The 14,665-nt window shown below is 38.6% G+C and overlaps 1 protein-coding gene across 1 annotated transcript in view; it reads left to right on the top strand.

The window, feature by feature from the left end:
- The window catches only part of Atf6 (bZIP_ATF6 domain-containing protein ATf6), a gene marked incomplete in the record, with an annotated part of 187,176 nt that extends 174,677 nt beyond the window's left edge, over positions 1-12,499 (top strand). The window contains 2 exon segments of the mRNA XM_053775152.2: positions 2,801-3,064; positions 9,902-12,499. Of these exon segments, the coding sequence (XP_053631127.2) occupies positions 2,801-3,064; positions 9,902-10,328 (691 nt within the window).
- Positions 12,500-14,665: the final 2,166 nt, after the last annotated feature.

Below are 14,665 nucleotides of genomic sequence, written 5' to 3'. Positions count from 1 at the left end.
GTCATTCTACTTTGATCCATTCTCTCTAAATGACCAAACCACCTCAACAACCCCTCTTCTGCCCTCTGACTAATACTTTTATTAACTCCACACCTTCTCCTAATTTCCACACTCCGAATTTTCTGCATAATATTTACACCACACATTGCCCTTAAACAGGACATCTCCGCTGCCTCCAACCGTCTCCTCGCTGCTGCATTTACCACCCAAGCTTCACACCCATATAAGAGTGTTGGTACTACTATACTTTCATACATTCCCTTCTTTGCCTCCATAGATAACGTTTTTGACTCCACATATACCTCAACGCACCACTCACCTTTTTTCCCTCATCAATTCTATGATTAACCTCATCCTTCATAAATCCATCCGCCGACACGTCAACTCCCAAGTATCTGAAAACATTCACTTCTTCCATACTCCTCCTCCCCAATTTGATATCCAATTTTCTTTATCTAAATCATTTGACACCCTCATCACCTTACTCTTTTCTATGTTCACTTTCAACTTTCTACCTTTACACACATTCCCAAACTCATCCACTAACCTTTGCAATTTTTCTTTAGAATCTCCCATAAGCACAGTATCATCAGCAAAAAGTAACTGTGTCAATTCCCATTTTGAATTTGATTCCCCAAAATTTAATCCCACCCCTCTCCCGAAAACCCTAGCATTTACTTCCTTTACAACCCCATCTATAAATATATTAAACAACCATGGTGACATTACACATCCCTGTCTAAGACCTACTTTTACCGGGAAATAGTCTCCCTCTCTTCTACACACCCTAACCTGAGCCTCACTATCCTCATAAAAACTCTTTACAGCATTTAATAACTTACCACCTATTCCATATACTTGCAACATCTGCCACATTGCTCCTCTATCCACTCTATCATATGCCTTTTCTAAATCCATAAATGCAATAAAAACTTCCCTACCTTTATCTAAATACTGTTCACATATATGCTTCAATGTAAACACTTGATCTACACATCCCCTACCCACTCTGAAACCTCCTTGCTCATCCGCAATCATACATTCTGTCTTACCTCTAATTCTTTCAATTATAACCCTACCGTACACTTTCCCTGGTATACTCAATAAACTTATTCCTCTATAATTTTTACAATCTCTTTTGTCCCCTTTCCCTTTATATAAAGGGACTATACATGCTCTCCGCCAATTCTTAGGTACCTTCCCCTCTTTCATACATTTATTAAACAAAAGTACCAACCACTCCAACACTATATCCCCCCCTGCTTTTAACATTTCTGTCATGATCCCATCAGTTCCAGCTGCTTTACCCCCTTTCATTCTACGTAATGCCTCGCGTACCTCCCCCACACTTGCATTCTGCTCTTCTTCACTCCTAAAAGATGGTATACCTCCCTGACCAGTACATGAAATTACCACCTCCATTTCTTCCTCAACATTGAAAAGTTCCTCAAAATATTCTCGCCATCTACCTAGTACCTCCCTCTCCCCATCTACTAACTCCCCTACTCTGTTTCTAACTGACAAATCCATACTTTCCCTAGGCTTTCTTAACTTGTTTAACTCACTCCAAAATTTTTTCTTATTTTCATTAAAATTTCTTGACAGTGCCTCGCCCACTCTCATCTGCTCTCCTTTTGCACTCTCACCACTCTCTTCACCTTTCTCTTACTCTCCATATACTCTGCTTTTCGTATAACACTTCTGCTTTGTAAAAACCTCTCATAAGCTAACTTTTTCTCTTTACTTCATCATTCCACCAATCACTCCTCTTTCCACCTGCCCCCACCCTCCTATAACCACAAACTTCTGCCTCACATTCTAATATTGCATTTTTAAAACTATTCCAACCCTCTTCAACCCTCCCCCCCCCCCACTACTCATCTTTGCACTAGCCCACCTTTTTGCCAACAGTCGCTTATATCTCCCCCGAACTTCCTCCTCCCTTAGTTTATACACTTTCACCTCCCTCTTACTTGTTGTTGCTACCTTCCTCTTTTCCCATCTACCTCTTACTCTAACTGTAGCTACAACTAAATAATGATCCGATATATCAGTTGCCCCTCTATAAACATGTACATCCTGGAGCCTACCCATCAACCTTTTTTCCACCAATACATAATCTAACAAACTACTTTCATTATGTGCTACATCATACCTTGTGTGTGTGTGTGTGTGTGTGTGTTTATATGTATGTATGTATGTATGTATGTGTGTGTGTGTATATATATATATATATATATATATATATATATATATATATATATCTATATATATATATATATATATATATATATATTCTTCTTTCTTTCTTTCAACACACCAGCCGTATCCCACCGAGGCGGGGTGGCCCAAAAGGAAAAACGAAAGTTTCTCCTTTTACATTTAGTAATATATACAGGAGAAGAGGTTACTAGCCCCTTGCTCCCGGCATTTTAGTCGCCTCTTACAACACGCATGGCTTACGGAGGAAGAATTCTGTTCCACTTCCCCATGGAGAATATATATATATATATATATAATTTTTTTTTCCTCAACTCTCCCCCCCCCCCCCCAACAAGTCAGCCGTCTCCCACCGAGGCAGGGTGGCCCAAAAAAGAAAGAAAATCCCCAAAAAGAAAATACTTTCATCATCATTCAACACTTTCACCACACTCACACATTATCACTGTTTTTGCAGAGGTGCTCAGAATACAACAGTTTAGAAGCATATACGTATAAAGATACACAACATATCCCTCCAAACTGCCAATATATATATATATATATATAAATATTTAACAAATCCACTACATATTTTCAGGTTAGAAACTGAGCTTCGTGGATGGTTTGAAAACAAATTCAGACCATCAAAGACTGATAAAAAGAAGGAAGAAAAACGCCGAACATCTCATCCCAAAACCAAAGAGGGCAGAAACAGACTTACCAGTCATACACATGTCATTCCAGAAACTCAAGAGCGTGTTGTCAATGAAGTATGGAATGCCTTAGTTCCGCCTTCCCAGCCACCTACCCGTCTCTACCGTTACATTCACCCTGATGTGTTGCAGGTGGATCCCTCTACCAGGTAGCTAGTTATTTATGGCTCTTGAAGAAAATTTTTATTAAATACTATTTCAATTACAATTTGAAATTAGTCCAGAATAAGCAGTGTTAGGCATTCTGGATACTAAAACTATCTACTGTGTTTGTTAATCACAGCCCCAAGCCTCTTCTATGTAAAACTTGCCCTCCATTTTGAATCCATTTCAAAATAAAATTGAAGCTTTACCCTATTTCTCAATAAAATATAATAAAGAATGCTTGGTTGTGGTTTAGATCCCAATAATTGAAGCAGACCTAGTAAAAACTCATAAAACAGACTGAGGAGGGGCCCTACCAGTCTTCAGGAAAATTGCCAAAAATTTAATATTTAAGCCCTATTTCAAGCTACTTCCAGTCCTGAAACTGACCAAAATCATCTACTTCACTAATGTCTTCCATTCTAACATTTGAAACCAAGAAATAGCCAATTCTAAAAACACCTCAAAGTCATCGTTCGAAACCATACAAGATCAGCAGTTTGCTTTTCCCTTCATGCACTGCATAGGGCAAGATTTTTTTAATATTGTGTACATTTGATGCACAAACCCATTTTCTTGTGTCTAGGACATAATTTACCTTTCACAGTTTATCTGAGGAGTTGAGCTCAAAATGTAGATCTATGTGAGTAATGCTGACATCAAAGATGTAAATCTGCACGAGAGATGGTGATAGGATTATAAAAGGCCTTGTTCTTGTTTTTTCTCTTAAAAAAAAAAAGTACAGTATTTAAAGCAATCATGAGTATCTTATGCCTTAATTGTTTTACTCAGGCAAGATTTAGTCTTTTTTCCTTCTCACAAACATTTAAGATGAAAGGGAATTCTTAAAAACTTCTGATTATTGAACATGCCTAAATGCTTATTGACCAGCTTCCACCTAGGTAAGATGACCTTAAAAACAAAAAAATGCATTTACTATCATTCATTAAGTTGCTGTCTTACCAGTAGTGTACTGACATGGCAATTCAAATGACCCTCAAACTCAACAGCAAATTGACCATCAAATTTCACTTGTCTCCACTCAGTCCAATTGAACATTCACGAGCCTGCTGAATCTTAAAGCCCTTGGCCATCTACCTTTATCCTTTCATTCCCACCTTCCACCTTAGATTTATATACCATCATTCTATCCCTTCCCATCTTCTAAATGCCAAACCACTTTAACAGCCCTTTGTCAGCCGTCTGAAATTATAACATTGGTAACACTAAATTTGGAAAGACCAGGAAATCTTGCACTGTCCCTGATTTCTCAACAGCATCACTGTACCATAAAATGTCCACTCTGTGTCTAGAGCATTATTCTTCCTCTTCGCCTTTGTATTGGTGCAGTCCTTATTACAGTGGTCCCTCAATAATAGTCCAGCTCGATAGTCGTCCTTTTCGGAAATCGTCGCATTATTTCTTCCAAACATTGGCTCGCAAATGGTCCGTTGACTCTCTAATCATCATTCGTCTGGGATGTGTACACACAGCCCCGAGCTGCCTCACACTCCATTCCCAGCCAGTGTGCCATTGTTTATCAGTGAGTGAGGATGATCCCACGAGTTCGTACGATACATTTCATAATATTCCATTCGTTTTATGCTTGCAACTGTTAAATAAGTCACCATGGCTCCAAAGACACCTTCTAGTGCCAGCCCTTTGGTAAAGAATGTGAGAAACGCATATAATTTAAGAAAAAGTTTGTAGAAAAATACGAAGGTGGTGGTGGTAGAGTGGAAGCAGTTGTGATAGTGGTTGATGGTGGTATAGGGTGGTAGTGATGGTGGTAGAAGGTGGTATTGATGGTGGTAGCAGTTGTAATAGTGGTAGAAGGTGGTAGTGATGGTGGTAGCAGTTGTAATAGTGGTAGAAGGTGGTAGCAGTTGTAATAGTGGTAGAAGGTGGTAGCAATGGTGGTAGCAGTTGTAATAATGGTAGAAGGTGGTAGTGATGGTGGTAGCAGTTGTAATAGTGGTAGAAGGTGGTAGTGATGGTGGTAGAGGGTGCCTTCTTCAGTGATTCAGCAATTCTACTAACTCCTCCAATGTTGTTGCCCTTTGGTAAAGAATGTGAGAAACGCATATAATTTAAGAAAAAGTTTGTAGAAAAATACGAAGGTGGTGGTGGTGGTAGAGTGGAAGCAGTTGTGATAGTGGTTGATGGTGGTATAGGGTGGTAGTGATGGTGGTAGAAAGTGGTAGTGATGGTGGTAGCAGTTGTAATAGTGGCAGAAGGTGGTAGTGATGGTGGTAGCAGTTGTAATAGTGGTAGAAGGTGGTAGCAGTTGTAATAGTGGTAGAAGGTGGTAGCAATGGTGGTAGCAGTTGTAATAATGGTAGAAGGTGGTAGTGATGGTGGTAGCAGTTGTAATAGTGGTAGAAGGTGGTAGTGATGGTGGTAGAGGGTGCCTTCTTCAGTGATTCAGCAATTCTACTAACTCCTCCAATGTTGTTGGAGTTATATAGGGCTACAAAAAACACTGCCACCTCAGCTGCTGCTTCACCACCATTTTGGACGGCTTACTCTGTGGCCCTTGTATACCCAACAACACCACAACACACCTCGTGACATACATAATGACTTATTCATTCTATTATTCATTCATTTATTCATCCATGTTTCTGTGTTATTAGTATGTGACCTCAAACACTTACTTGATCCTAAGAGATTTTTGGAAAGAACACTTCAGTATCCTCCATTGCATAAGCCTTATAGGTAAGGCTTGGGAGGGAGTGACTACCAGGACTTGGAACTCTGCTTGGAGAAAATTGTGGCCAGATTGTGTCTACAAGAGGGATTTTGAAGGATTTGTGGCTACCCTGATGAGCCTGTGTCAGTTGTGAACTCTATTGTGGCATTAGGGAGTTCCATGGGGTTGGATGTGAGTTTGGAGGATGTGGAAAAGTTGATGGAGGACCACAAGGAAGAGCTAACCACTGAGGAGCTGCAAGAGCTTGAGTTGGAATAGCAACAGATCGCAGCTCAGAATCTTGCTGCAGAGGAGGAGGAAGAGAGATGGAAGAAGGTGCCTTCTTCAGAAATTAAGGAGAATTTTGAAATGTGGGGTAGGATGGAAAGATTTATGGAGAAACATCACCCTGAGAAGGATGTTGCAAGCCATATCAGCAACTTGTACAGTGACAGTCTTGGCCCATTTTAGGGAAGCTTTAAAGAGACGCCAAAAACAGAGCTCTCAGGACAGTTTTTTTGCGAGACAGGACTCCAGTGACTCTCAAGCTGGTCCTAGTGGCATTAAGAAAGAGAAGAGAAGTAACCCCAGAAAAGGACTTGGTAATGCCTGAGGTGTTGATGGAAGGGGATTCCCCTTCCAAACAGTAACTAATCCAATCTCTCTCCTCCTCCAGTCTTCCATACACTAAGAAGAATCACCAATAAAGGTAAGTGTTATGCTGTTAATGTTTCATTCATCATGTCCCATTGTATTTATGTACTACATCTATATTTCATGTAAAAAAATTTTTTTAATACTTCTGGGTGTCAGGAACGGATTAATTGTATTTGCATTATTTCTTATGGGAAAAATTGATTCGAAAATCGTCTATTTCGATAATCGTCGCACTTCCAGGAACGGATTCGACCTTTGAGGGTCAACAGGCCCTCTCCGAGAATTGTTCTCAGGGTCGGCCAAATTTCAAAAAAAAAAAAAAAATTTTTTTTCTTATGAAAAGATAGAGAATCTTTTCCCGATCATAATGACACCAAAAGTATGAAATTTGATGGAAAACTTTTGGAATTATGCTCTCGCGAAGTTAGCGGTCTCAACGATGTTTACGCATCAGCGATTTTGCCCACTTTGAGCCCTATTTTCGGCCAATTCCTGTGTACTAGTCAACAAAAATCATAACTAGGTAGGTTGTAGGTTGGTAGACAGCAACTACCCAGGGAGGTACTATCGTCCTGCCAAGTGAGTGTAAAATGAAAGCCTGTAATTGCTTTACATGATGGTAGGATTGCTGGTGTCTTTTTCTGTCTCGTAAACATGCAAGATTTCAGGTACTTCTTGTTACTTCTACTTACACTTAAGTCACACTACACGTGCATGTACAAGCGTATAGTATATACACACACACCTCTGAGTTTTCTTTTATTTTCTTGCTAGTTCTTGTTCTTGTTTATTTCTGCTTATCTTCATGGGGAAGTGGAACAGAATTCTTCCTCTGTAAGCCACACGTGTTATAAGAGGCGACTAAAATGCCAGGAGCAAGGAGCTAATAATCCCTTATCCTGTATACATTACTAAAGTTGAAAAGAGAAATTTTTTTTCTTTTTGGGCCACCCTGCTTTGGTGGGATATGGCTGGTTTGTTGAAAGAAAGAATAATTATTTTTACAATCTCTCTTGTCCCCTTTTCGTTAATATAAAGGAATTATACACACACTCTGCCAATCCCTAGGTACCTTTCCCTCTTTCATACATTTATTAAACAAAAATACCAACCACTCCAACACTATCTCCCTCTGCTTTTAACATTTCTGTCATGATCCCATCTGTTCCAGCTGCTTTACCCTCTTTCATTCTACATACTGCCTCACACATCTCCCCCCCAGTGACATCCTGCTCTCCTTCACTTCTAAAAAATGTTATACCTCCCTGCTCTGTGCATGAAATTACTGCCCGCCTTTCTTCATCGGCATTTAAGTTTCTCAAAATATTCCCGCTATCTACCCAATACCTCCAGTTCCCTATCTACTAACTCCCCTCTGTTTTTAACTGACAAATCCATTCGTTCCCTAGGCTTTCCTAACTTTTTTATTTCACTCTAAATTTTTTCTTATTCTCAGCAAAATTTCTTGACAGTGCCTCTCCCACTCTATCATTTACTCTCCTTTTGCACTCTCACTACTCTCTTCACCTTCCTTTTACTCTCCATATACCCTGCCCTTCTTATATCACTTCTGCTTTGTAAAAACCTCTCAAAAGCTACTTTTTTCTCTTTTATTGCACCCTCTACCTCATCATTCCACCAATCACTTCTCTTTCTTCCTGCACCCACCCTCCTATAGCCACAAACTTCTGCCCCACATTCTGATACTGCATTTTTAAAACTATCCCATCCCTCTTCAATCCATTAACAAAAAGAGATACAAAAGTAAAATAAATACACAGGACATACAAAGCTTAAAATATAGTGCTGGTTGCCCTTCCCTTATGTAACTGTTGAAGAAAAATGGCAGAAAAGCATGAAAAGCAACAAACTTAATGAACAATGGCTCAGTTGAAAACCACTGAAAATGTGGAACACTGAAAAGAGGGTGCCAAATATACAGGGCCTTCCTGTACATTTCCAGCATAATTCCATTCCACATATGGCACAAGTAGGATTGCTTCCAATGCTAAAAGACTGGAAAAGTAATGGGAGAGAAGAAGTGAGGTTAAATTGAAGACAAAATTTATTGATAATGTATTGAGAATTTTTTCTCTTAATTACTCTGTGATTGAGCTATATCTAGTGATCCAACCCCCCTTCCCTTTCTCCAGACCAGCCATTTCCCACTGAGGCAGGGTGACCTAAAAAGAAAAACAAAACTATCTATTGTATATTACTTTATTTTAAGTTGATGTACTAGTGCATATGTGATAAAAATTTAAGCCTTGTCTTTTACTGATTAATGTGATTATATTACATATTAATGTGATTTCAGAGAATACATAGTGTGGAAATTAGGAGATGTGCAGTTACTAAATGTATTATTCAGAGGGCTGAAGACGGGTTATTGAGTTGGTTTGGTCATTTAGAGAGGAGGGAACAAAGAATGACTTGGAGAGCATATAGATCTGTAGTGGAAGCAGTGGGGGCTCGTGTATAGGCACTGCAGAACTACAGCACCCCCTATTTTCGTTCGGTATTATCGATAACATTCAATATGACAAGTCTTTTTTTTTTCTTTAACTCTTTCTTTATACTTGTACGTTTTATAATCCTTAAGCTTAATGTCAGTAGCCATCCCCTAGTATATGAAAAAATTACAAAAATCCTTGTATGGAACTGTGCACTTCACAGTTCCAGCAACTCGGTGTTTGGCTGTTGTGCACATGTCCAAGATAAGACGCTGCACATTAGGTAGAGAGAGCACTGTTGCTGACGCAGTGCCGACCCCATTGTGCAAGTGTAAGGCAGTGTTTCTTTTTGACTCGGTGACATGTGTTGTGCTTAAAAACCATGTACCATATTCTTGAATGTGATAGTGTAGAATTAGATGATTATCATGCCTTCAGCTATTTTACTTAATTCATAGTTTTTTCAGTTCTTTCATTTTACACAATATTAAAACAATGGCTAAAAATTTTCTGAAGCAGCACCTCCACTAATTTTAGCTACGAGCCACCACTGAGTGGAAGGAACGTGGGGTAGGGGTCATCCGAGGAAAAGTTGGAGGAAGGGGGTAAAGGAGGTTTTTGTGTGCAAGGGGCTTGGACTTCCAGCAAGTGTGCATGAGCGTGTTAGATAGGATTGAGTGGAGAAGAGTGGTTTTTGGGACCTGATGAGTTGTTGGAGTGTGAGCAGGGTAATATTTTGTAAAGGGATTCAGGAAAACCGCTTAGCCGGACTTGAGTCCTGGAGATGGGAAGTACAATGCCTGCTCTTTAAAAGAGGGGTTTGGGATATTGGCTCTTTGGAGTGATATCTAAACTGTCTTATCTTATTGCCTCTGCAAAGACAGTGATTATGTATGAATTATGGTGAAAGTGTTGAATGATGAAAGTTTTTTTTTCTTTCTTTTTTGGGTCACCTTGCCTCTGTGGTAAACAACCGATATGTTAAAAAAAATATATATAAAATGCATTAATTTGTGAAAATTTACCATTTTCTCTAACAGCAGTGAGGAAGAAACAGCAGTAATGACAACAGTGCCTAGGCTGTCCTCATTCCTAGAAGCTATCCAGCGTCGTGATGACACGTATTACGTTGTGTCATTTTCTCCTGATCATCTATTGGTTCCTGCCACTGCACGTAATGATTCTGCTCGGCCTCGTATGTCCCTGCTCATGCCTACACCTCGCCCAATAAACGAGTCTCTGGCCCCTCCTGATGCTCACATTGCGATGATGCAAATTGATTGCGAGGTTATCCACACCCGTCTTGTGCATGTATCTGAGGAAGTTGTGCCTGCACATCTACGTGCTGGTGGCAACAATGCATCTCATCCATCATCAGATGGCTCTTCTACTGGCCGTCAGGAGAGACGTAGTGGCCATGCCAGATCGCGCCCTTTCCTTTCCAGACCCATTTACCCAACCAAATAGTCTTTATGTAATACTAAATGCAAAATTAGTCTGATTGTACATAACATTAAATCATACATAAATGAAAACTTTATCAAAATATTTTTTTTTTTCAGGGTAATCAAACTGTTAGGTGCAAATTGAAATTAAGAGTATTTGACAACTATTGTTTTGTGTTATATGAATCTGATACTGTTTTATCACTTTGGCATGATAGAGATAAGAATCAAATTCTGGTTAAATGTGTCAATTTTTAAACTGTACAAACTTGTGTGAATATATGATAATTTTATAAGCTGTATATTAAAAGATCTTATCTTATTTTGACTTTAATGCTGAGTGGTATACATTACAAAGATAAGTTGTATGTTTGCTTTTTACATTGGTATATTACTGTAGTACAGTATATAAAATAACCTTCAAAATAACATTCCATTTCATGTCGTTCTTCTCACTTTCTCATAAATTGTGTAGAGGTTGTTGATTATACAGAATTTTCAAAATTGGGTTATATCAATGAGTTAAAGTAAATCGATTACCCAATTGTATATTGTACAGTACCTGCTTTGTGACTTTAGAATAGCAAACTTGTGAAATAAGTAATGCAACCACAGTATGTTCGTTTTAATTTTCGTGTGTGTGTGTGTGTGTGCATGTGTGCGTGCTGGTGTAGGGTTCATTAAGGTCTTTGACGAAGTAATTTTTTTTTTTTTAATTGTGTTTAGCACAATTCTCCTTTAGGTTACTTTTCAGTTGTACTGAAGTCACCCAGATACTTCTATCATCAAAGCATAACCCTATATTAACATTTACATTGCCTGTTGTACTGTAAATGCAATAGTTTTTGTAAAATGAAAATTAATAGTTCAAACTTACCATAATGCATTTCCCGTGGATGTTTTTGTATATATATATATATATTTATAAATATATATATACATATATATTTATTAATTTTGTTTGTTTTCTATAGGATTTATATGGCTGTGAACTTCCGTTTTTCCTCACATGTTAATGTGAATATAAAAATTTATTTTATTTTGTATATTAAATGCTCACTATATTTTGTTTCAGAGAATAGTACAATACTCTCATTGTACTTCAAAATGTTCAATTATTAATGCAAGTTTAGAGTTGTATAAGGGCGCTGAAAATTTCTCTGGTTAATGACGTGGTGAACAATTCATAGTTGACAGGGTGGTTTTGCCTCTGTTCAACTTCTATTATTGTAAGAAATATTGCTTAAATACCAGAATTAGCTACCTAAAGATGATTCTAGGGGCTTACCTTCTCTGCAGCTTAGTCCCAGGTCAGGTCTCTTACTTGGTCTGATGAATATGGTTGTTTGGTGCTAGCTGTATTGCAATCCAACATAGGCACCACAGCCTGGCAAATGAAGAATTAACTTGAATTTTTCCATTTCCCTCTTGAAGACAGCTAGGCTGTGATTTGTAAGATTTATTGCCCACTGATTGTTTCTAGATTTGTATTAGGATTGGGACAACCAAATCTCTTGATGTGTTTGATTAGTGTACTGTTCTCGTGTACTTCATTGCTTACATAATTTATTTATTCTGTAACGGTAGTCATATCAGTTTTGTTTAACTTAAGTGGCATTTTGTTCTTATCTACTATGTCTCTGTTCTGTGGGGGTCACCCCTTGTATGTATTCATAATTCATATTGCGTGTCAGAGTAGCCTTGGATTTCATGCAAAGTATTGGCTAGTTCAGAGAGATCAGGCAAGAAATTCTAGATTTAGAGAAGAGATGTTGGTCAATATTTCAGTAATCTTTACAAATATACTGTTATAGCCAGTAAATTATGTGGTAGTTTTGAAGACTCTTTTCCTGTCTCTCTGTCAATTTTTTTATTTGATGCTATTTATTGCATTATTTAATATCTAATTTATTGTTTCTCATGGGTGCTACAAGAACTTGGGTGCCCTGATATTTTACTGTGACTTGCATCTTTGTTCATGTAATTGAAAGTTCTTTATCTTTAATGGTTCTCCAGGTATATATATATTTAGTTACTGGTGCCAGGAGTGTCATCTTACTCTAAAGTATGGAGGATGCTTTGATGTAGGTATTACAGAACTAGGAAACTGTTCCATGGTACTTGATGTACGAGAAGCTAATGCTTTTGCACTTTTATAATTTATTGTTATGAAAATAAAAATTTAATTAATAATTCTTGTCACTTTTTCCAATTTTTTATTTTATCATTGTTCTGATGCTGGAGAATGTATGACGACAGTTGTTCATGTAAGTGTGTCATTAAGTAACACCGATTGTAGTTTTTCTGTGAAAATTTTAATCTTAACATATGTAAATGTGTTAGAAGCGAGTGGAGGCAAATGGTTTTTGGGACCTGATCAGCTGTCAATGTGAGGAGTGTAACATTTTGTGAAGGGGTTCAGGAAAACCAGTTAGCTGGACCTGAGTCCTGGAGGTGGGAAATACAGTGCATGCACTCTAAAGGAGGGCTGGGAATATTTGCCGTTTAGAGGATCGTCTATATGTATTCTTATCTGTGTGCCTCTGGCAGACGACCGTGATGGGGAGTTTCTCTTTCAGGTCACCCTTCCTTGGTGGGAGATTATCACATGTACTACAAAAGTTTAATAATCATGTAGTATTGTTTCCTTCCAATCTGAAACTTGTCCACAGTGTCCAAGAATTTTAAAAAAAAAAAAAAAAATCTTATGAAATGGTAGTGAATCTTTTTCTGAAGGTAATAAAACAAGAAGTACAAAATTTGATTAAAAACTGACAAAATTACATTTTCATGAATTTTGCTGTCAGTGATTTTTATGCATCAGCCATTTTTGCCGACTTTGCCCTATTTTGGGCCAATTACACTGTACCAGTCGACCAAATTCTTAGCTATTTCACTAGTATGTCTTCCATTTTATTGATCGAGTACAAGAAATTACCTAATCAACTACAGTGGACCCCCGGTTATCAGCCATAATCCATTCCTGAAGGTCAGCCGAAAACCGAATTAATATTTCCCATAAGAATTAATGGAAAAAGATTAATTCCTTCCAAACAAAAATATTCACACAAAAAAAATAGTTTTTTATAATTATGTAAGTATTACATACCTTTATTGAAAGATAATGCTGGCTTCTGGAAGATAGGGAGGAGGAAAGAGGGAGAAGTTAGTGTTTGGAAGGGGAATCCCCCTCTATGAAGACTAGGTAGCAAAGCCTTCTCTAGGGTTACTTCCCTTCTCTGTCTTCTAATGCCACTAGGACCAGCTTGAGTCACTGGACCAGTCTCGCAAAATAACTGTCCAGTGCGCTCTGTTTCTGGCGTCTCTTAAGATTTCCCTGAAGTGGAACAGGGTTTTGTCACTAAATATGTTGCAGATATGGCTTGTTTCAGCTTTGTCAGGGTGGTGTTTCACTACAAAAGCTTGCACCCTAGTCCACATTGCACACACCTCTTTAATCTCTGAAGAAGGCACCTCCTTCATTCTCTCTTCCTCTTCCTCTGAAGCAAGTTCCTCAGCTGTAGTCTGTTGCTGTTCAAGTTGAAGCTCTTGCAGCTCTTCAATGGTAAGCTCTTGCAGCTCTTCAATGGTAAGCTCTTCCCTGTGGTCCTCCACCAACTCTTCCACATCCTCACCACTCACCTCCAACCCCAGGGACTTCCCCAGTTCCACAAAATCCACAGGGTCGGCAGGGTCAGGGTCACGGTGAGCCTCAAACCCTTCAAAATCCCTCTTGGACACAATCTGGCCACAGTTTTCTCCAAGCAGAGTTCAAAGTCCTGGAAGTCACTTCCTCCCAAGCCTTATCTATAAGGCTTATGCAATGGAGGATAGTGAGGTGATTCCTCCAGAATTCTCTTAGGGTCAACTGAATGTCTGAGGTCATTTCAAAGTAGTTTTGAAACACTGCTTTTGTGTAGTTTTTTTGAAGTTAGAAATGACCTGCTGGTCCATGTGCTGGGGGAGAGGAGTGGTGTTAGGAGGCAAGAACTTCACTTTTATAAACCTGAAGTCCCTAAACACTTTGTCTTCCAAGTCCAGTACCAGGAGGCACTTGAGTGGCAATTTCTTTTCCAGGAGGTATTTTTTCACACTTGGGCCAAACACATCATTAACCACTCTTTGAAAATTTTCCTTGTGACCCATGCCTTATGATTAGCTTTCCACATCACACACAATCTGTTCTTCATGACATTGTTTTTCTTAAACACACTGGGATTTTCTGAGTGATACAAGAGTAAAGGCTTCACTTTGAAATCCCCACTAGCATTACCACACAACAAAAGAGTAAGCCTGTCTTTCATAGGCTTGTCCTGAAAGTGCCTTTTCCTCCTGGGTAATGTAGGTCCTTTTTGGCAT

This window comes from Cherax quadricarinatus, chromosome 11, assembly GCF_038502225.1.
Source record: "Cherax quadricarinatus isolate ZL_2023a chromosome 11, ASM3850222v1, whole genome shotgun sequence".
Taxonomy (NCBI): Eukaryota; Metazoa; Arthropoda; class Malacostraca; order Decapoda; family Parastacidae; genus Cherax; species Cherax quadricarinatus.
The sequence above is the reverse complement of the archived record's forward strand: the minus strand, read 5'-3'. Positions and strand labels throughout refer to the sequence as shown.